Source organism: Nesoenas mayeri (genome assembly GCF_963082525.1).
Source record: "Nesoenas mayeri genome assembly, chromosome: 3".
In the NCBI taxonomy this organism is placed as follows: Eukaryota; Metazoa; Chordata; class Aves; order Columbiformes; family Columbidae; genus Nesoenas; species Nesoenas mayeri.
The window spans coordinates 121,453,127-121,473,851 of record NC_137544.1 but is presented as its reverse complement, the minus strand read 5'-3'; the positions used below and the strand labels follow the sequence as shown (position 1 = coordinate 121,473,851).

The window sequence follows — 20,725 nt, the reverse complement described above, 5'->3', positions numbered from 1 at the left end:
GTGTGTGCAGGAGAGGAGAGCACATCTGTGTGTGTGTGTGTGTGCAGGGGAGGAGAGCACATCTGTGTGTGTGTGTGTGCAGGAGAGGAGAGCACATCTGTGTGTGTGTGTGTGCAGGAGAGGAGAGCACATCTGTGTGTGTGTGCAGGGGAGGAGAGCACATCTCTGTGTGTGTGTGTGTGCAGGGGAGGAGAGCACATCTGTGTGTGTGTGTGTGTGTGCGGGAGAGGAGAGCACATCTGTGTGTGTGTGTGTGTGCAGGAGAGGAGAGCACATCTGTGTGTGTTTGTGTGTGTGTGTGTGCAGGAGAGGAGAGCACATCTGTGTGTGTGTGTGTGTGCAGGAGAGGAGAGCACATCTGTGTGTGTGTGTGTGTGCAGGAGAGGAGAGCACATCTGTGTGTGTGTGTGTGTGCAGGAGAGGAGAGCACATCTGTGTGTGTGTGTGCAGGAGAGGAGAGCACATCTGTGTGTGTGTGTGTGTGTGTGTGCAGGAGAGGAGAGCACATCTGTGTGTGCAGGAGAGGAGGAGGAGGAGGAGGAGGATGAGGATGATGTGTGTGTGCAGCAGCATTGCCTTCTGCATTCAGTGCCCCTTGTCTTGAGCGAGAGCTGCAGGATGAGCTGCACCGCACCGTGTTTGTGATTGATTGTAAACCACCGGTTGTCTTCCAAACAAAAGATGTTGTGGGTTTGGTTGTAATTCTGTGCAAAGTGGTAAAGAGGCACAGGCTTCCTTTCTGTGATTTACTTATCAAAAAGGACAAAGGAAACGTCAGCCTCTAAGTTAGCGAACGCTACCATTATTTATTAATTTTCCCAACGAAGCAGATCAGCGGTCGCGGTTGTTTCGGCGCGATGGGGCAGAGCAGCGGCGCTCTGCGAGGGGCCGTGCGGCGCGGCTGCGGCACCAGGAGCTGCCTGCTCTCCTGCTCTTGCTGCTGCACTTCATTGGTGGCCGGGAGCGGGTTGTAAGAAATTGCAAACCAAGGAACACTGTGTGGTTAAAAAGAAAACCACTATTTTTCGGTCTGTAGTAATGAGATTTACTTTCACATTAAGAGCAATGAGAAAATCAAACCTTTTTTAAAAATTGGTTTCTGTTTTGTTTGCTGCGTTGGACACATTCATGTCATTGCTGCCAGTTTCTCTTCAAGCAGTGGTTTGCTGGGCATTTTTGGGGGAGGATTTCAGGATTTTTCAATTCAAGATTGAGGATTTTTCCAAGCAAAGCACCCAATGTGAAATACATAAAGACAAAATCATTAATGGTCCTCAGAAGCCCATCTTTAATATACTTGGAGGTTATTTGGGCCTTGCTTTGCTTCATTTCCATGGAAGGAAGCCCAGCTTGCAGAAGCTGGGCGAGCATTGCAGTGGTGGTGCAGCTGGTCTGGATGAGCAGTACAGCTGCACCAGGCTGGCGAACGACAGAAGATTAGATCCCCAGAACAGGTAACGTCACCCTTCTGCTGTCACTTTCCGTCAGGGGATTTAGAATTCCTTAGGAAAACTTCAATTCTTTCTCTTCTTTCTAACTTTAGATCTTGCTTTTGTTTTGTGGTACACACAGACTGTGCTCTTCTGAACAGTTTCATTTGCTTTACAAGATTTTCCGCTGTTAACATCTTGCTGTCAGCAATCCGTGTCCGTGTCGGGTCCTGCTCCGCTCCGTTTCTGCTCACCAGTCATGGCCAGCTCTGTCCATTCTATTTGATGCAGTATCTGCTCCGTTTCTGCTCACCAGCCATGGCCAGCTCTGTCCATTCTATTTGATGCAGTATCTGCTCCGTTTCTGCTCACCAGTCATGGCCAGCTCTGTCCATTCTATTTGATGCAGTATCTGCTCCGTTTCTGCTCCACCAGCCGTGGCCAGCTCTGTCCATTCTATTTGATGCAGTTTCTGCTCCCCCAGCCATGGCCAGCTCTGTCCATTCTATTTGATGCAGTATCTGCTCCATTTCTGCTCACCAGCCGTGGCCAGCTCTGTCCATTCTATTTGATGCAGTATCTTGAAAAGGGAGAGATTCCACGTCTTCTGTACAGGATGCCACTGAATATTTTCCTCCTTCCCTTTCATCTAATGTAGGCCACACATCACAAATGAGGCAGAACAGACTTTAAATATTGTTTGTCGATGAAAGGCGAGACCAGCTTCCTAGCAACAAAAAGGATGTCGCCTATTGTCTTCCGAAGGCGCCCATTTCATCCTGTCTGGTTACAAATGCCTTCCTGTGATGGCTGCTGTTGATATAAAAGTTTGCCAGCAGGGGATCCCCGTTAGGAAGCGGCCAGGTTTGCGAGCCCGTTGTGCTCCTGGCAGCCGTTGCCATCTCGCACACGTTTGGCCTGCTGGCCGCGGCAGGTCCCGGCAGGCGCGGCGCGGGCCGCGTGGCAGATGCCGCGGTGACACCGGGCGGTGAGCCGCGCTTCTCGCTTCGCCTTCACACGGGCTTTGCATCATTACGCTTCTCCTGAGCGGCCACAGGTAGCTCTGCTAGACAAAACAGAGCCAGCGGAGAAGGCGAATTGCTTCTGCGAAGTCAGTCTTTAAGTGCCATTGGTGGTTACCGGTCTTCAGGTGGAGGGCGGCGAAGGCGATCTGGGAGTACATGGTGTTCACCGGTAGCTCCTCTCGGCAGCCCATCCAGAAAACACAGACACGACGTTCTGCATTCCCAAAAAAGGGGCATTTATTTGCATCAAATACTGCAGGCTGGGTAACACATCTCAGGTTTTGAGCTGCAGATCTGTGAATATTGGCAGGAACAGCTACAAACGCAGGTGCAGACTGAGCTGGTAACAATAGCAGTAATATGTAGCATCCCTGAAACATTTTATAAACGTCATTTAAGGCAAACATGTCCGTGAGGTAAGTGAGCAAGTTCACCAAGGTAAGGCGGTTAGAAGTAGTGCCTCAATCAAGAGATGGAATTGCCTTATCAGGGTTAGGATGAAGATGCCAGCTTGCAAACAAAATGTTTGGCCAGCGGAACACGGCTTTTAGCAGGGCACATCAGTAAAATCGGAGCCTCTAATTATCTTAATGTATTCTTGTGTAACACCCCCCTCTTCCTTGCTTTGCTCTCTAATACCAACATGGAGTTAAAGGTCTGTGTTGGGTGGGGTTTTCCTTCTGAAATGGAAGGGTGTTTTAAATATTTGGGCAATATCCTGCTCTTCTCTGGCTCTCTAGGTGTTACAGAGATGTGATTACTGAAATCTGAGTGTGTGTAACGTTTTGCATGCGAACGACTGGGTGGGGGCGGTCGCGGCGCCGGGCCGGGCAGCCCTCCGCGCCCAGGCACGGTGCTCGCGGTGCTGTCAGCAAACGGGGGCACCGGGGCACCGCGCGGAGCGAGCCGCGGTGCCGGGCGCTGCGCCGCCCCGCAGCGGCGTGCAAACCGAGCTGCGCCGGGGCGCGGTGCTGCAGCGCTGCGGGGCGCTACTGCAGCCGCCCCAAACCGCACGGTGACCCCGTGCTCAGGCACCGCGGCACCAACAGGCTGCACCGCCCGGCTCCGGTTGCCGTTAACGGGAATTGCACACGCAGCGTCTCACCGAAGCTGTACGCCTCATTTGTCATGGTGGAGGAAGGAAATAAATCCCAGCGTTGTAACGTCGCTGCCTCCAGTTACATTTACAGCCGCGAGGGTGTCCGTGGAGCCGTGCCCGCGCCGCCCTTCGCTCCGTTTCACAGAGGAGCGCTGCCGTGGGTGCTGGCACCGGGGAAAATGTCACAAGAGCTTCCTCCTGGAATAGGTTCAGTTCAGCCAGCGTACTAGTGCAAGAACATATTGCAAGACTGCGGTGGCCTGTTTTTCTGGCCTTTATTAATCCAGAAACCTTAATGATGAACAACATTTGTGTCATTGTCTACACAAATTTAATTTGTTTATGCAGCAGTTCAGTTAATCCTGCAATCTGCTTTTCTCAAATGAGGACAGATAATGGAGACACCGTTCTTTACAGGTCTTCAGGCTTTTAAATTCTGATAAAATCAGGATTCTTCACTGGGTCTTGCCACAGCTCTGAATTAAGCCACTTTAAATGTAATTACTGAAGCTGGCTGTACATCAGGAACATCCATTAAAAGAATTGATTGACCATGCTGTTACGGGAGGCATTTTATGAACAAACGATCGTGATGGGTCCAGAACTGTAATTTATAAAGGCAAAAAAGCAGGTAAATACTTTATTAGTGGTTAATGAGAGGTTCACAAGATAACTAAATTTCTTCTTTTTTAACCAGCTACTTCAGGGAACCTTGGTCCATGGCCATCTATCACGATCGCTTTATTGATCTCAAGAAGGAGCTGCGCCAAATCCTCGTGTTGGAACAGGTAAGAGAAATGACTGGCCAGTACATTTTCTTATTTGGGTAATTTGTTAGTGTTGTTCACTTTGGTTTCTGCTCCCATCTTTCTCCTCGAGCTTCCCGTTTCTGTTTAGCTATTTCCCCTGGGAGAGCCGAGCGGATCTGACCCCGCGGGGGCTCACCGAGTGCACCATTTCCTTTGGGTTTATTTGAGCATATTTTCAGATTTGCCAGCGCAACTTTAGGTTGCTTTGTTTTCCTTCACAGCTTTTTAAGCATCATACGTGCAGTTTAGTACAATTATCCAGCAGAATCTGGAGGCTTATTTGTTCAGTTATCCCCTTTTTTAATTTATGTTTCCTAATACAAACACACTGCTGGCCATCCTAAACCTGTCTCAGCTGAGCCTATGAGAAGTAGGTTTTTCAACGTGTACCCACGGGGAATGGCTGTTGTAGTAGAAAGAGTGAAAGCAACTGGCTTTTTCAGTGATGAGTGGATTTCTTGAATAAGGATGAAATCAAAGTGTTTGCCGATGCTGTTTCCAGCTTTGGCCTTAGCACCATAGACAGAGGCACAGAGTCTCAGCAGCCTGCTCAGAGTCAGCGCCTGCCGCACTCCGTGCAAAGAGCCCTGGGCTGCAGGGGTTTCCAACAAGCTGCTCCCCACGCTGGTGGATTTCTGGCTGATCTCAGATATAATTTGCAATCTGGATCTCGATACTTCCAACCCACTGCTTGGGACCAATTTGCCCTCTCTCTCCTCGTGCTGCTTTTGCTTTTGTTTTACGCAATGAAATTCCCTGCGACAGCGGTATTGTTGTGAGTATTCGCTCACGGAGCTCTTAGCTGTGCAGAAAGCACAGGGCACCAAGTGCAAAGGGAGGCAGGGCGACAAAGGGGCGCAGCGCCGGCTGCAGCCCACCCGCTCCACGGCCCGCGCCGGCGGGTGTCGCAGCTGCAGGCGCACACGCGCCGACCCCTGCCTCCTCCCACGAGGGCTACATGCAATCTTCCTCCTATTGTCAGGATACAGAAAGTGCCTCGGTGCAGTTTTATTTTAGATTCTCTTGGAAGCCATCTATAAAAGAACACAAAATGAAATTCTCTGCAGAATGGGAGGCCTGATGAGAAGTGTTTTTCTTGCCATCATTCAAGCGCATTTCGCATGCTGTAAGTGTGAACAACTTCAGAGAAAGGGGAATTGGTGTCCTACAAATTAAAGCCTGGCTTGCCGTGCCCTTTTCTTGTTGCAGTAGCCCTGGTACACAAAAATAGTCTCACCGAATGGACTGAGAGCACCTCTGAGTCGGAGCTCCTTACATGGGCATAGATGACAGTATCTGCATCAGAATGCAAATGTGTCTTTACTGTTTGGATTTTGTTTGGATTTTCTTCACGGTGTTTAGTACATTTAGTATATTTACGTATTTACTAAATGTCACATTTATATGTTTTCCTTGGGTGTTCCTTCTAGTCGTGTTGCCAGTACATAGTAGGTACCATGCACTTACGGAATAGGTCTTTAAGAGCCTGGGGACTGGCTGCATTCCCGTGTGGAGCAAGACACCCACTGTCTTTGCTTCCTTTTGCTCATCTTCCAGCTCACTTCAGCACGCAGATAAACCCGTAACGAAATGTAAAAGTGAGGGAAAAATACACCTTTGAAAGAGATGTTTGAAAAGTGTGAGTGTAAATACACAGAAGTCAGATGGTTTTGGTTACAGTTTGCACAGAAACTGGAAATCGGTCTCATGCCTTTAGGGGTAATATTTCTAGAAATGTTGACTGGCAGTAAGGAGTAGATGCACAGCAAAGGCAGTTGCAGCTTGGACAGGGCCTGTTTTCAGCCTGTGCGTTGAAACCGTCACTGCACGCACGCCTGACTCCCGCACAGGATGCTCGTGCCCATCGCTGGAAGCCGAGCGATGGTGCGGGGAATGTTTACTCTGCGCAGGATCACAAACGTGTGTTTGTTCCGACATGCAGGGCTCCAGCTATGCAAACATGCAGATGGCGGGGCTGGGTTTTTGCACCTACATCAGCTGTTGAAGTATTACAGCAAACTGAGGGCGCACATGTGCCGCCCGAGATTTTCTAGAAAAGGCACTTGTCCTCAATAAGAAATAATGGTTTGGTTCTCAAATTGCAGCTGTGGTTGCTCAGAGAAGTCGGTTAAAAGCAGCTACTAAATTAGGCATCTGGGGGGGGAATTTCCTCTGGCGAGTGCCAGAAACGTATCTGCGAAGGCCGGACATTTCTGTGGATGTTGGTTCAGTTCCACGCAAACGCTGATGAGCGTGGGTGATCTTGGAGGGACCAACCACCACCTGAGCAGTGCTGGCCCCAGCACCGTGGGTGGAAGGGCTGGGTGCACACCCCCGGACCCCCCGCCTGCCCAGGGCTGTGCTGCCCAGCGCCCCACTGCCATCTGACCGCTGTGCCTTGCAGGTGCCCGGGCTGACCCCCGCCGAGCCACCCCAGGACGAGCCCGACGAGGAGAGACCCTGCCCGCCCTCGCTGCAGGACCCCGTCGTGCGCTACCTGCGCCGCCACCGCTCACACCTGCCCATGTACGCCCAGGCCAGGACCAACGCCGCGGCCCCAACGGCGGCAGGTAAGACACAGTGCCGGTTCGGCTCCGCTTCCGTGAAACCGCGCCGGGGTGAACGGGGACTCGGTGCGCAGCCCTGGGGGAAGGGGGGGTCTTGGTGCGTAGCCCCGGGGATGAGGGGTGTCGGTTCCAGAGGGGCCCGGCTCTCGGTGTGCAGCCCCGGCGATGCGGGGTGTCGATGCGGGGAGGGGGCCCGGCTCTCGGTGCGCAGCCCCGGCGATGGGGGATGTCGATGCGGGGAGGGGGCCCGGCTCTCGGTGTGCAGCCCCGGCGATGCAGAGTGTCGATGCGGGGAGGGGGCCCGGCTCTCGGTGCGCACCCGGTCGGGGGGGGCGGTGGCGCGTGCCCGCAGCTGTATGCTAATGCCCAGCGGGCCGCCCCGCCTGTCCCACCGGGAGGCCGGGGGGGCTGCTCTGGCGGAGCGGCCCCACGACCCCCCCGCGGCCCGCCCGGCTCGCTGACGGGTGCCCGGGAGAGCGGCGGCCCCCGGTGCCGCCCGCCCCCCCCGCCCCTTTGTGCCGCCCGCCGGAGGGTCGCGCAGCTTTATGCTAATGAGGCGCACAAAGGCGGCCGCGGGGGGGCCGGCCCTCGCTCGCGTGCCGCCCGCGTGCCCCGCCGCCCCCCACAAAGGCGCTCGGTGCCCGGGGGGGCGGCGCTCCCCCCGCCGCCACCTGCCACGCGCGGAGCTCCCGCGCAAACCCCCGCGTGGGCCGGCGCGCGGCCCCGCGGACAAAGGGTTAAGGGGGAGCGGGGCCCCGGCCCGGTGCTCGCCCCGCAGCGGCTCCGGGCGCCGGCGGCTGCACCTGCCGCCGCGCTGCCCTTCCCGCACGCAGTCCCCCGGGCGCCGCCAACGCCGCCCGCGGCAGCGCCCGGCGCATCCTCCGCATCCCTGCTCGTCTGCTGCTTTGGCTTTTCCCCCTCCTGTGGCGTGCGGGGAAACGGGGAACGGGGCTGACCCCAACGGCAGCTTGCGTCGCCTTGCACCGACCGCCGAACGTTTCGGGCAGAAACCGAGAGCCGTGCCGCGGCTGTGCCGGGGAGCCAGGCCGAGCTCGGGGCTGCCGCCGGGCCGCACCCGCGGCACCGCGGGGAGCACGGGCGGGGTGGGGTGTTGCGGAGCGGAGGGCACCGCGTAACAGGTTACCGGCGGCGGCTGAGCGTCCCCGCTCGGCCCTGGCCGCGGAGCCCCGCGGTAGCGTGCGGTGGGTTCCCGTGACAAAGGTGGCGGGGCACGGCGCCGGCTTTGGACCCGTTCGTTATCCTTCCCCACTTGCTTAGACCGCTCTCGTAGCACCTGATGCCGGCGGCGGACAAAACCAACGGGCTGCCCCGGCACCGTGCCGATGCGGGGCGCTCCCGGCGGGCAGCGTCCCCGCGCCGGCAGCCGCCACAAACGCGACTTTCTCCTCCTCCGGCGCCAAGTTTCCTTCTCCTCGCACCCGGGGCCGGGGGCGGGCGGCGCAGCCGCGGCCGAGCCCGAGCCCGAGCGCGGGCCGTGCGGCGCGCAGGGCGCGGAGCCGCCGCCGGTGCCGCTGCCTCGAGCGCTCGGCACGGGCCCGGCACGGGCCCGGCACGGGCGGGGGGCGGCGCCCGCCCCGGGGCGGCACACAAAGGCCGCGCGTGCCGGGCGGCGCGGGGCGCGGAGCGTGCGGGGGGCGGGGCCGGGCGTGTGCCGCCGCGGGCGGGGGGCTCAGGTGCACCCGCTCCGCCCGCCGCCGCCGCCCGCCGCGCCGCCGCTGATTGGCCCGGGCCGCCGCCGCCGGCCCAAACAATGGCCCCGGCCCGCTTAAAGGCGGCGGCGGCCGCGCCGCGGGCAGACCGAGCAGCGTGCGCCGCGGCCGCCGCCGGCGCGGAGGCGGCGCGAAGATGCCCCGGGGCTTCCTGGTGAAGCGCAGCCGGCGGCCCACCCCCGCCTCGTACCGGGCGCGCTGCTGCCGCGAGGCCGCCGCCGGCCCGCCGCTCCCCGCCGGCGGCTCCCCGCCGCCCGCCTGCCCCGCCGCGCCGCCGCCGCCCCCGCCGCGGGAGTCGCCGCCCGTGCCCTTCGGGACGCCCGATGCCGCCGTGCAGGCGCTGTACAGCCCCACGCGGCCCGTCAGCAGGGACAAGTACCTGGAGCGCGGCTTCAGCCTGGGCTCGCCCGTCTCGGCCGAGTCCTTCCCCGCGCCCGCCGTGCCCGGCACCATGGACCCGCTGCTCTTCGCCCCGGCCGACCTCAAGCTCTGGGCCGCCGCCGGCCACGCCGAGCCGCCCGCCGCTCCCGGCGGAGCCCCCGCGCCGCCCGCCCCGGCCGCGCCGCCCGCCTCGGGCCGCCCGCCGCCCGCCAAGCGCCCGCCGGGCAACGCGGAGCCCGGCCGGCAGAAGGCCCCGTCGGGCAAGAAGGCGAAGGCGATCCGCAAGCTGACCTTCGAGGACGAGGTGACCACGTCGCCCGTGCTGGGGCTGCGCATCAAGGAGGGGCCGGTGGAGGCGCCGGCGAAGGCGCGGGGCGGCTGCGCCCGGCCGCTGGGCGAGTTCATCTGCCAGCTCTGCAAGGAGGAGTACGGGGACCCCTTCGCGCTGGCGCAGCACCGCTGCTCCCGCATCGTCCGGGTGGAGTACCGCTGCCCCGAGTGCGACAAGGTCTTCTCCTGCCCCGCCAACCTCGCCTCCCACCGCCGCTGGCACAAGCCGCGCCCGCCCGCCGCCAAGGGCGGCCCCGAGGCGGGCAGGGCGCCGGCCGACGAGCCGCCGAAGGAGGCGGGCGGCAGCGGTAGCGGCAGCGGCAGCGAGCGGGACACGCCGAGCCCCGGCGGCGCCTCGGAGGCGGGCTCCGAGGAGGGGCTGTTCGAGTGCCCCCGCTGCGCCAAGCGGTTCCGCCGGCAGGCCTACCTGCGCAAGCACCTGCTGAGCCACCCGGCCCCCGAGCCCGCCGCCGAGGAGCCGCCCGCACCGCCCGCCGAGTGCCGCCTCTGCCCCGTGTGCGGGGAGACCTTCCCCAGCAAGAGCAGCCAGGAGCGGCACCTGCGCCTGCTGCACGCCGCACAGGTCTTCCCCTGCAAGTACTGCCCGGCCACCTTCTACAGCTCGCCTGGCCTCACCCGGCACATCAACAAGTGCCACCCGTCCGAGAACCGGCAGGTGATCCTGCTGCAGGTGCCGCTGCGCCCCGCCTGCTGAGCCGCCCGTGCCTTCCCGGGCGTCCCGGGCCACAACCTTAGCTTTAATACGGCTTGTGAACTGCTGGAATCTGGCTTTACATTTACCTTTCTGGGGTCTTTCTCTCTCTTTTGTTTTGTTTTGTTTCGTTCCTTCTTTTCGTTTTTATAAATGTGAACAGATCAAACTGCTTGAGGAGAAATGAGAATTTCCTTTAGTATAGCCACAAATGCCTTGACTCTGCTGTTGATGGTCTCCAGAAAATGCTGTAGAAACTGCCTTAACTGTGACATGCCAACTTTCTGTTCATGTTCGTTTTGCCCTTCCCGAGGTAGCTCATGAGTTGACTATCTGTATATGTTGGTTTGAGTAATTATGTTATTTATTCGTTATTTATTTATTTTAATTATGAAGATTGATATTATTTGATCGCAGATACTCTAATGTGCTTTTCTCGTCTCCCCCGCCTGCCATTTCACTGTGCGTTTTAGAAGATCTTTTTTTCTAAAGGGATCTGCTAAAAAGGTTTTAACTTTTATACCTAGAATAACACACGATCTTACCCATTTATCCCGTGCAACTGACAGCTCTTACTTTTAGATGCAATCTCTTTTTCTACACACATTATTTTCTTAACTGTTAGCTATTTATAGAGTGCTTCGATAGAACTGTTTCAACTGTATAATTATTTACTATTCAAATAAAATATTTTCAAATTCGAGCGTGGCCCTGCTGCGTCGTGCCGCTGGCGTGGGGACGGGGCTGGCGCAGTTCGCTCCGTGCCGTTGCTGAGTTAATGAGCGAGGAGGTGGCGGGGAGAGCGGGAGCAGGGCGCCGTGCGGGGCCGCTGTCCCGCGCCCTGCGCAGGAGCTGCCCAGGGCTCCCCTGGAAGGTGCTGCGGGGAAACACACAGAGGGAGCGCGGCTTTGAAGGAGTGGTGTGGGGCTCGGAGGGGACGTGCCGTTCGCTTGGGTGGCTTTCCCGTGTGCTCAGAGACGGGGCTTGCAGGGCTCCAAGGAGGCTTCGTCCTGCTTTTGCCGTGAGCTGGGGAGGCTGGCGCGAGGAGGGCTGGGCTTTCGTGTGCCTGGTTTCACGGCTAGAGCCTGGTCCTGCTCTGCCCTGTGCTGGGATTTCTGCAGCGTCCTTCAATAATGGCAGATTTCTAGAAAACCAGGCATGCTAGGACTCCCCTGCGGAACAGGGGAAGACAAGGTGCCAAGGGCTCCTCTCCCCCTGCCAGGAGGAGGTGGCCGCATCCCCTGGTCCATGTGGGCTCTGCTGGGACCTGCCTGGTCCTGGGAGCGTTTTAAGCAGCAGCAGTTTGGGGTCGTGGGTCCTGGTGTGCTCAGGTGCTGCGGGACGCGTGTCTGTGCGTGGGATTGCGTGGGTTTGGTCAAAAAGTAGTTGATTAGTTTTCAGCAGAGATGGTTGCGGGCTGTGTGAGCGCGGAAGGGGCGTGCTGGGCAGCGGCACCCCGCTCTCGGCAGCCGCCCTCCCGCCGTGCACGTACCTTGTCACCAGGGCTGCCTTAGGGGCCCGGTCTGGGCCGAGAGGTCTCAGCTTGGGCGTTCTGGCACTTGTCTGAGATGTGGCTGTTTTGCCATGGGAAGGGCAGGTTATCCGGGGCTTCCCGCAGGGAAGCTTCCCAGGATATATCTGACTATTTTTTGATATTAAAAAAGCATATAGAGAAAGAAAATCTTTCCCAAGAAAGATTTCTTTATCTTCTTTATCATCCAGATTGAAAAGCACCAGAACCAGTACGGTCCTGCTGCCTTGGTTCCTAGGAAACCTTGGACGTTGCACCAGGACTGGCTTCAGGTCTAGGCGAGGCTGCGGTTTTAGCTGGGAATTGATACAATGGAACAGAGAACGCGTCCTCAACAGCCTGAGAGATAAAGGCAGCAAAACACGCTTGGCATGAAGCCTGGTTTTTCTTCTCCCGTGTCCCCGGCCTCGGAAAGCCCCCGCTGGGGCTGTCGCAGCTGGTGCGTCACAGCTGTCCCAGCCGCGGTCGCCAGCGCGGGGCTGCGCTCTCGGGCCGCCGGACACCGAGTCCGGAGCAGGGCCCGGCGGCTCCATCCCCGTCCTCCCAGCAGAGCCCCTGCTGAAATCTTCGCTCTAAGCCCAGGGCACCCAGGGGCCACGAAACAACTGCCTTGTATTGGTATCGATTTCCCAATAGTCAGGTAAATTCACGCCTGTTCCGGTAGGAGTCAGATAAAATCTCTTGGGGTCAGAAGAATTCCCCAGGTTTGCAGGCGGCCGTCAGCGCAGCCATCAGCACCCACGCTTTCGCATCTTCTGCTGACGGGAACATACATTGCGGTGGAAAGTGTGAGTAGTGGAGGCTCGTATTTTGGGGAGGAGTAGGGAGAGGTGGAACTGGAGTGCTCCGGGCTCTGTTCACAAACAGCCTGTGACACAGGACTTACTCTTGGTGTGTCTGGGCTGCAGCGAGAGGGACCCTGGAGCCCCATTGGAGCGGTCAGGGCCCGGCTCGCAGCGGCTCCTGGCAGCGCAGGTGCTGCCTTCTCGGTGCCATGCTCTCGCCATCCGGCCGCGCAGGCCGCCAGCACTGTGCAAACAAAGCCTCCTGCTGTCAGATAACGAATCAATTTGCTGATGACTTTCAACGCATCTAGCAGGAACAGCTTTGGGCGGCATGGAAAATGCTGATTCTCCCCCAAATGTGACGTGGTCGCCAGTTCTTGGAGGCAGTTGGCGCACGGGTATGGAGGCTGCTCCCTCTCTGCTCGTGGGCAGGGACGTCTGCCCGGTTTGCAGAGCGCTGGAGCTTTCCTCTGCACACACAAAGAGCCGCACACATGGTCTGAAACAGATTGTTTGCAAACTGAGAGGAACCAGGGAGATTAATTATAGGAACCTTCAGGGTCCTGAAAAACGCAGCCTGAGCAGCATCACTGAACCGCGGGCACAGAGCTAGCGAGAGCAGGGAAGAGCTTTTCTGGTAGCGCGGTCACCGCCAGCAGAGAGTAGGGTTTGTGGTGCCACTTCTCCAGGGGGATCTTTAGCAGATTTGGTTCGACACCACAGTGACTCGCGGCTGGGGGTGCAGGAGGTGCCTCCGTCGGTTTGGGGCTGGCGCCGTGCCAGCAGCACCCGCTCTGCTGCGCGGGCAGCGGGGAGACACGCGCGGTGAGCCCAGAAACGCGCCAGAGCCGGGCTCCTGCCTCGGCTTTCAGACCTCTTCCCGTGCGAACCCCTTGAAAAACCCGCGTCGCTTTTCAGTGGGCTGGCAGGGGAAAAAACACTCATGGGGCTTCTGCCGGTCTGTTCCCAGTGCTGCGTGGAGTGATGCGGGATGCTGTGGGGTGACGCAGGATGCTGCAGGGTTATGTGGGGTGATGCGGGATGCTGTGGGGTGCCATGGGGTGATGCATGATGCTGCGGGGTGATGCGGAATGCTGCAGGGCACCATGGGGTGATGCAGGATGCTGCGGGGTGATGTGGGATGCTGCAGGGCGCCATGGGGTGATGCAGGATGCTGCGGGGTGATGCGGAATGCTGCAGGGCGCCATGGGGTGATGCAGGATGCTGCGGGGTGATGCGGGGTGCTGCAGGGCACCATGGGGTGATGCAGGATGCTGTGGGGTGATGCGGGATGCTGCAGGGTGCCATGGGGTGATGCAGGATGCTACGGAGTGATGCGGGATGCTGTGGGGTGCCATGGGGTGATGCGGGGCGCCACAGGGCAGTGGGTCAATGTCCCTCCTGTCCTGTTGCCGCCTGTGAGGGTACTGGGTGCGTTTTGGGCCAGCGAGGCTGCTGCAGCGCGTGTTGCGGTGAGGTGCCGAGCACCAGGGCGTCTGCCTGCATTTTGCACATCCTAAGTCCTTCCGTGCAGATAAAAAGCTTCATTACAGCTTTAAATGGTTTTAATTCAATTTAGTTTACAATCTGTACAACAAATGTCTGTGTCGTGGAAACATCCAATGTGTTACTCAGCAAGCCGGCTGGACGGAGCGTGGCCTTTGGTTTCAGGGGCCGTCCTGCGGATCGCGGCTCCGGGCAGGACGCCGGCCGGCTTGCGCGGCTCCTCTCTTACATGTTGTGTGCTCTTGCCGTTCCCGCAGCGCAGGCGGCCGGGGCCGAGGACCAGCAGCGCTGGCCTGGGGACGCGCTTCGGAGTTCATCCTCCCGCTCCGGTAACGCGGGCGTTGCTGCTGACAGCCGTCCCCCCGCTGCGGTGCAACCACCTCTCCTGTCAGAAAGGCATCACTACTTTTAAATCGTAATAAAGGGCCCCTGCAGCTGGGAAGCTGGGGGTGCGTGAAGCCACCCGGGTCCCCCGTGTCTCCTTGCCCAGGGCTGCGGGAGCTGCACAAACTCCTGTGCTCAGCCTTTCCTCGCGTGTCGGGGAGGGCGACTTGCAGGAACTTTGAAAGCCGAGCGGCGCACCGGGCTGGGAACCACCTGTACCAGGCTGGGAAATGCCGGCACCGGGCTGAGAACCGCCAATACTGGGCTGGGAACCACCGGCACCAAGCTGGGAACTGCTGGTACTGGGCTGGGAACCACCGGTACTGGGCTAGGAACCAGCGGTACTGGGCTAGGAACCAGCGGCGCGGCATAGCTCGGGGTTGGTTCATGGGGGTGCGGAACCCAGCCATTTCCATTGCCAAATTTCACAGGTTTTGATATGTAAATTCCATGGGCTGCAATAACAGTTCAAAGGAAAAACGCCCCAAACCTGAGCAGAATGCCCAACAGCTGCAGGGGACGGTGACTTAGATTTTGACCTGGAAAATTGTATTTGAATTACACAGACACAAGAAACACAGCATTTCTTATGTTTAATAAGTTATAGTTCTGCATAAAATGATACTTCTTTTCCATCAGCATACTTTATAGAGATTATGTAGGTAAGTATACTTCATAATATGTAGTACATTGTGTAATACATTATACATAATCTGTCAAATGATATATATTATAAATTATATATTGCCCGTTACATAGTGCATTATAATACATGATAGACAATACTTAATGTTATAAATGCATTAGATATAATAATTGATAAATTATCAGTATTCATATAATGAAATAATATTGTCTTACAGAATTTTTCATTAGTTTTGTAGAACTATATTATGGAGGATTGAGCACACGTTAGATAATGCACTGTTGTGTGTGCGTGCATGCAAACATACTGTGTATAGGTGCACATGTGTATGCATACATAACGGGCATTATACACACATGTTATGCATCATCTATAACCCATAGTATTATATACTGTGTTGTACGTAGTCCATTCATTATGCCATGATGTATATTATATATGTATTATGCAATATATAGTATTATATAGTAATTATATAATCTATTGTATTTATTATTCATACATTGCTGAGATGATTTATATAATTCTTATATATTTTTTTATAAAAGTATACTGCATATACATGCCTACAATAGTATAGTTTATGTACTAATGTTATAGTTTATATAATAATGTGTACATATAGCTAAAGTATGTACTACATTTGTATGCATATGTATATATAATATTTAATGCATAGTAATATATAGTGTGTATATATATATAACTATAATCCATATCTTGATAAATTAGTATTAGTGAATATTAATATTTTTAAATAATTTTACTGTCTGAGTAATGTACATGATATAGTGCATGTGTAGTATAATATACTGTCTATTACATAATGTATATCACCTTATATGCATTATATAATTATAGATCATAGATCATGTATATTATGCTTATTATAATAGCATATATACATTATATTTAATGCCTATAATATACACTATATCTAATATACATTTATAGATATTCATAATACCAAATATTAATGACATAATTATATATACTGTAAAACATGTAAGAAATATAATCTGCACTATAATGTTTCTATAATTATATAACATATTAACAGATATAGCAGTATAATAATACATATAAACATATCAGGTACTCTTATGTATAAACTAATTTATGTTGTGCTGTGTGTGGCCATTTTCCAGCTGTTGCCCTGGGGCAGTGGTGCACCCTCTCGCCTTCAGTGGGGCTCTTCATGGCAGGTTTGTGGGACCCGGAGTCCCTTGGCAGGTCGTTAGGAGCCGAGGAGAGGCTCCGAGAACCCGAGAAGCTTCTGGAATGCCCACAGCCAGATCTGGTCAGACTCCAGACCGGGGCCCTGCCGAAGAGCCCCTTTTGTGGTGTCGGAGCCGCGGGTCTGTGCCAGAGCCCCCCCCCTGGACTGGGAGCGCCCGCCTCCTCGCGTGGGTGAGTGAGCAATCACCTACTGTAGTCCTTGCCGACCAAGCGAGTCTAAAAGTCCTTGCCTAGCCAGGCGAGTCTAAGTCCTTGCCTAATTCAGGCGAGTGTAGTGTCCTGGAGTCAGAGGGCTCTGGCGCTGTTTCTGGTGAGTGCGTGCATGCATACTGCAGATCCTCATTATTCTCATTTGCTGCACCCCACTAATGTCCTCAGCTGATATCCGAACCTTTACCTTATGTTATTGGAGTGCTAACTGATTGTATAAACCCTGTTTAGGTCGGTTCATTGGCTGTGCTTTTCCAGCCAGAATGAAGTCTGGTTTGGAACTTGTTTTGCCCCCTAAAACTGATGTTGGGGGTCCCTCTGTGCCAGCCAGCATTGGTGGTGCCATGGCCGCGCTCACCCCGCCGGGCTGGGGACCCGTGGGGCACAAATACCGGTGCGAGTGAACCGGGACGGCACAGCAACGTGGGCCGTGCTGGGCCTGGGCTGCTCCTTAGCAAAGCCGGGTTTAGGTCGGGTTCCTTGTGCCCAGTGGGCATGTGAAGTTCCTTCCCAAACAGAGACAGTGGGGACTTGTGTGGAGCTGCTTGGGTTGGTGCTCCATTTCTGACCATAGTTTCTTCTCCATAGTTCTCCATGGTGCCCGCCCAGCCAGTGACATCCGCCGTGGCAGTGTCACCGCGTCACCGCCCTGCACACCTCAGCTTCAACCTGTCCCCACAACACCGCGTCCCAGCAACAGCCTGAGTGTCCCAGCGGCCATAGCACCTGCCACCGCAGCACCCGGCACCACAGCACCCAGCACCGCAGCGCCAGCCTCGCAGACACCACACCCCCCAGGTACAGACTCTTTATTGCTCTTTTAAAGGTTTTGTTGTGAGCCAACGTTTATTAACGGTGTGAGGGGGAACAGAACAGCTTTGTTATCCAGTTCATAGTACAAAACCACAGCTCAGTTTTTACAAATTTACATTTTTAGGTTTTTTTGACATGAGGAAAATAGCATTTTCCTCAGTGTTTTAATTCTTCCCTGAATTAGATGCATATTGCTCTAGTGAGAAAAGCCTCCTGTGTTTCAGAAGAATGCCTTTGAAATTATGTCAGACCATTTATTGGATAACTAAGAACAAGACACGCTCGCCTATCCAGTCCTGAAGAGATAATAAATTAAAGTACACATTTTATTTTCTAATTTCCTTTACCAACAAATAATCAGCAGAAAGCAAAACCCAAATGTGAGGCAGAGGATCAGAACGGCATCAAAGCCCTTTGCAAAGGCGGCTGACATGCAGACAGCTGCTTAGCAAGGAAACACCTGCCCATTCTGCTTCCCTGAAAGCCCAGTCCCCTTCACTTAGACCCAATCGCACCAGGTTCACACACGTGCGTTTGGTGCCAAGGAGCAAACAGAACAGCAGCAACAACACGGTCCAGACCTGCGGAGGGAAAGGGAAGGGAAGGGGAAGGGGAAGGGGAAGGGGAAAGGAAGAGGAAGGGGAAGGGGAAGGGGAAGGGAAGGGGAAAGGACGGGACTCGGGAGTGGGCAGGTGCTCCAAACACCCAAACAATGAAGTTCACACCATGTTATTTGCTTTGCAGCATCTCCCCGCGGGTCGGTCGGTGTCGGCTCCTGTCCTGTGACGCGTGGCGGGTTCTGCCTTCGCCCTGGCCGTCCTCATTCACTCCGAGCGCTGCAGGATGTTCACAGGTTTCTTTTTATTATACAGTTTTGCTTTTTTAGCTATAACAAGTTATCGCCCCTAGAAACCTACGATACATGTAGACTGAAATACATTTCCTAGTGAAAATACAAGAAGTTTTTCTTGCTACACAAAGTGCTAGGAGGACACGGCGTGTCCTCAGAAGCCTTTAGATTCCCGTTACTCCAACCAGAGATGCCTCAGGTTGCAGACGATTGCCCTGCTGTGGTACAAGGTGAGGCAGTTACCAAGAGGTGCAGTCTCATTGTTGAAGCCGCAGTGAGAAGTAGTTGTGGTGAATGTGCGGCATTTGCTCTCCAGAGAGGACGTGGTTCCTTTTCCGGTGAGCAGGTCGCGGCGCGCAGCCGTGGGCACAGCGCTGCGGCGGCGAGGCAGCGGTGGGCTAGGTCAGGGTGTCGGGGCTGGCCCGGCCGCAGCGCTGCTCCCGCAGCCCCTTGCCGAGCGCGCTGGCCGAGCGGCGGAGCTTCCCCGAGACCCGGCTCCTGCAGCCGCGGGGCAGCGCGGGCGACGGCGACTCCGGAAACTCGATCCCGATGGCGAGCGCCAGGTCAGCGCTTGCACTCGTGGGGAGGCAGCCTGGAAAACACAACGGGCGGAGGAGAAATAACGTGAGGACAAACGCCCAGCCTGCCTGCCTGCGCATCAGTGCAACTGCTCGCAAAATGCGGCCCCTCTCCTCCTCCTCTTCCAAATTAACCCTGGGTTGCCATTTCCAGCAGAAGGTGGCCCCGGCAGCTGCGGAACGGCCACAGCTGCTGTCCCGCAGAAGCGCGGGATCGCTCCTCGCCGGTGCCAGCAGCGGCGAGAGGCGAGCGCCCATCCTGCTGCCCAACGCGCCAACAAAACCCACGTAATGGAATGTGAAAATGTTTACTTGAGTTGTGTTTTATAACACTATCATTTTGGCTGTGTGTCACTACAGGGTGTTTCTGGATACAGTCTACTCTGGAGAGCTGGAAGTGAGTTTCCTTAGTGTGAATGCCCTCATGAAACTACCTGGAAGGCATCTTAGTCTCTCAGCAGTTCCAGTACTTAATCAGGGCCCTGAGTACCCGTTATTACTGGTGCACCCATGGCTGCCACTCACAAACTGTGTGTGTGGGCCGGGGATCCTGCACGGCTGCAGCGGTGGTGATGTGGTTACACCATGAAGTCACATGGCAATTCTTCCCCACAGGCGGTGACGAGCAGAGGCCAGCGCTGCCCAGGTTGTGTGAGCGAGCACAGACGGGGACGCAGCGATCACCGCAGCACGTGCACGGCTCTGCAGCTCCCGCCCGGCCCTGCGCACCGACGCCTGCGGCAGCCCAGCCCGGCTGAGCCGCGTGTCCCGGCTCCATCACGGTACCGAGCTTTTAAACTGTATTTTTAAACCATGTTATGATGCTAAGTCTCAACACATGGATTTCATTGGAGGTGGGAGGGAGGAGCAGCCTCGCACCCTGCAAGCCCGTGGGGAGGAGGATGAGGAGGAGGAGGATGAGGAGGAGGAGGATGAGGAGGGCTTGGAGCACGCGACCCACTCTCAACTCCAGAGTGGAGGGGCCGTTTTGCAGCACAAGCCTATTTCCAATTGAACAATAAGCTGTATTTTCAGGCTGCACCTTTATTTGCTGTTAGTTTATGTAAGTGATTATTACAGGGATATCTTTAATGCTCCCTTCAACTTTTCCAGCCCCAGTGACTCTCAAATGTGCAGAAAATGCACCAAAACTCACTAGGAGGCCTGTAACCTTGTCCTGGTGCGCTGGCCGCCTCGAGCTGCCCCAATGGTGCACAGCAGCGAAGGGAACAACGCTGAGGTCCGGCCGCAGCTGAACCCAAAGAACATCTCGCTCCTTGGAAACCTCTCAGCCCGTTTGCAAACCAGCATTTGCATTTCAAAGACAATCTTTACTCACCAGATTTATACTTCAAGACAATTGTGCGAAGGGGAAATATCGCATTCAAAAGAAAGGTGAAAAATGTGACTTAGAGTGCAAAGGCATTTTCAGTGAAAAATGTGGAGCTGTCAGTTTTGGGTTAAAACCCAAAGCTGTGGCGCTGCTCCCGGGGAGGAGAGCCGGGGGGCAGCGCTGCGAGGGAGGCGTCGGACTTACATTCCTGCACTTCAGCGGAATGGCAGATGGTCAAAATAATACAGTTTTCAGCAAAGGGACAAGCTCAAGCAATATTCATGCAAGCGCAGAACAATGCACGGGCTGCGCATATGAAAAGCAGGCGGGGGCCGGGGCAGCCCCTCGGTGCGGCACCCGTGGCAGCGGCACATTCCTGCAGTCCCGGCCACGCCGGGAGCGCTGGCTGCGCCGCGGCCTCCGCGCCCCGCAGCCGTGATTGATGGGACACGGCAGCTGCGGAGTGAGCGGCAGCGGCCGCGCAGGAGAAGGGCTTTCACACAAACACTGTCGCTGCACTCGCAAGCTGTCTGCAGAGCTCGGAGGCCTCGGCCTTCCCGCCGGCAGCTCCGCGCAGGGCTGGCCACGCGGGGCGGCCACGCCGCAGCCGCGGTGACGCTGGTACCCAGGGTTATTCTCTGGCTGCGGCTCCCAGGGTGCGCGGGACCGTGAGCTGTGAGAAACAAGCAGCAGCTCCGCAGTAAAGAAAAAGCACTGGGTTCTGAGCCATGGGTGGAAGAGCCGAGTGCTTTGGACTTACAGCGGTG

General features: G+C 56.0%; 3 protein-coding genes across 3 annotated transcripts in view; 2 read left to right on the top strand and 1 right to left on the bottom strand.

The window, feature by feature from the left end:
- CFAP61 (cilia and flagella associated protein 61) overlaps nt 1-7,391 on the top strand; it is a gene marked incomplete at both ends in the record, with an annotated part of 78,673 nt that extends 71,282 nt beyond the window's left edge. The window contains 3 exons of the mRNA XM_080341521.1: nt 4,252-4,342; nt 6,768-6,933; nt 7,036-7,391. Of these exons, the coding sequence (XP_080197647.1) occupies nt 4,252-4,342; nt 6,768-6,933; nt 7,036-7,391 (613 nt within the window). The remainder of the gene's footprint in view (nt 1-4,251; nt 4,343-6,767; nt 6,934-7,035) is intronic.
- A 1,310-nt stretch (nt 7,392-8,701) lies between these two features.
- On the top strand, nt 8,702-10,086 carry INSM1 (INSM transcriptional repressor 1; the record flags this gene model as incomplete). The annotated part of the gene is given in 2 exon segments (XM_080342146.1): nt 8,702-8,741; nt 8,744-10,086. Coding segments are annotated over 2 exon segments (1,383 nt in total).
- An 8,359-nt stretch (nt 10,087-18,445) lies between these two features.
- RALGAPA2 (Ral GTPase activating protein catalytic subunit alpha 2) overlaps nt 18,446-20,725 on the bottom strand; it is a gene marked incomplete at both ends in the record, with an annotated part of 88,244 nt that continues 85,964 nt past the window's right edge. Inside the window, one exon of the mRNA XM_080341520.1 lies at nt 18,446-18,639. Within this exon, the coding sequence (XP_080197646.1) occupies nt 18,446-18,639 (194 nt within the window). The remainder of the gene's footprint in view (nt 18,640-20,725) is intronic.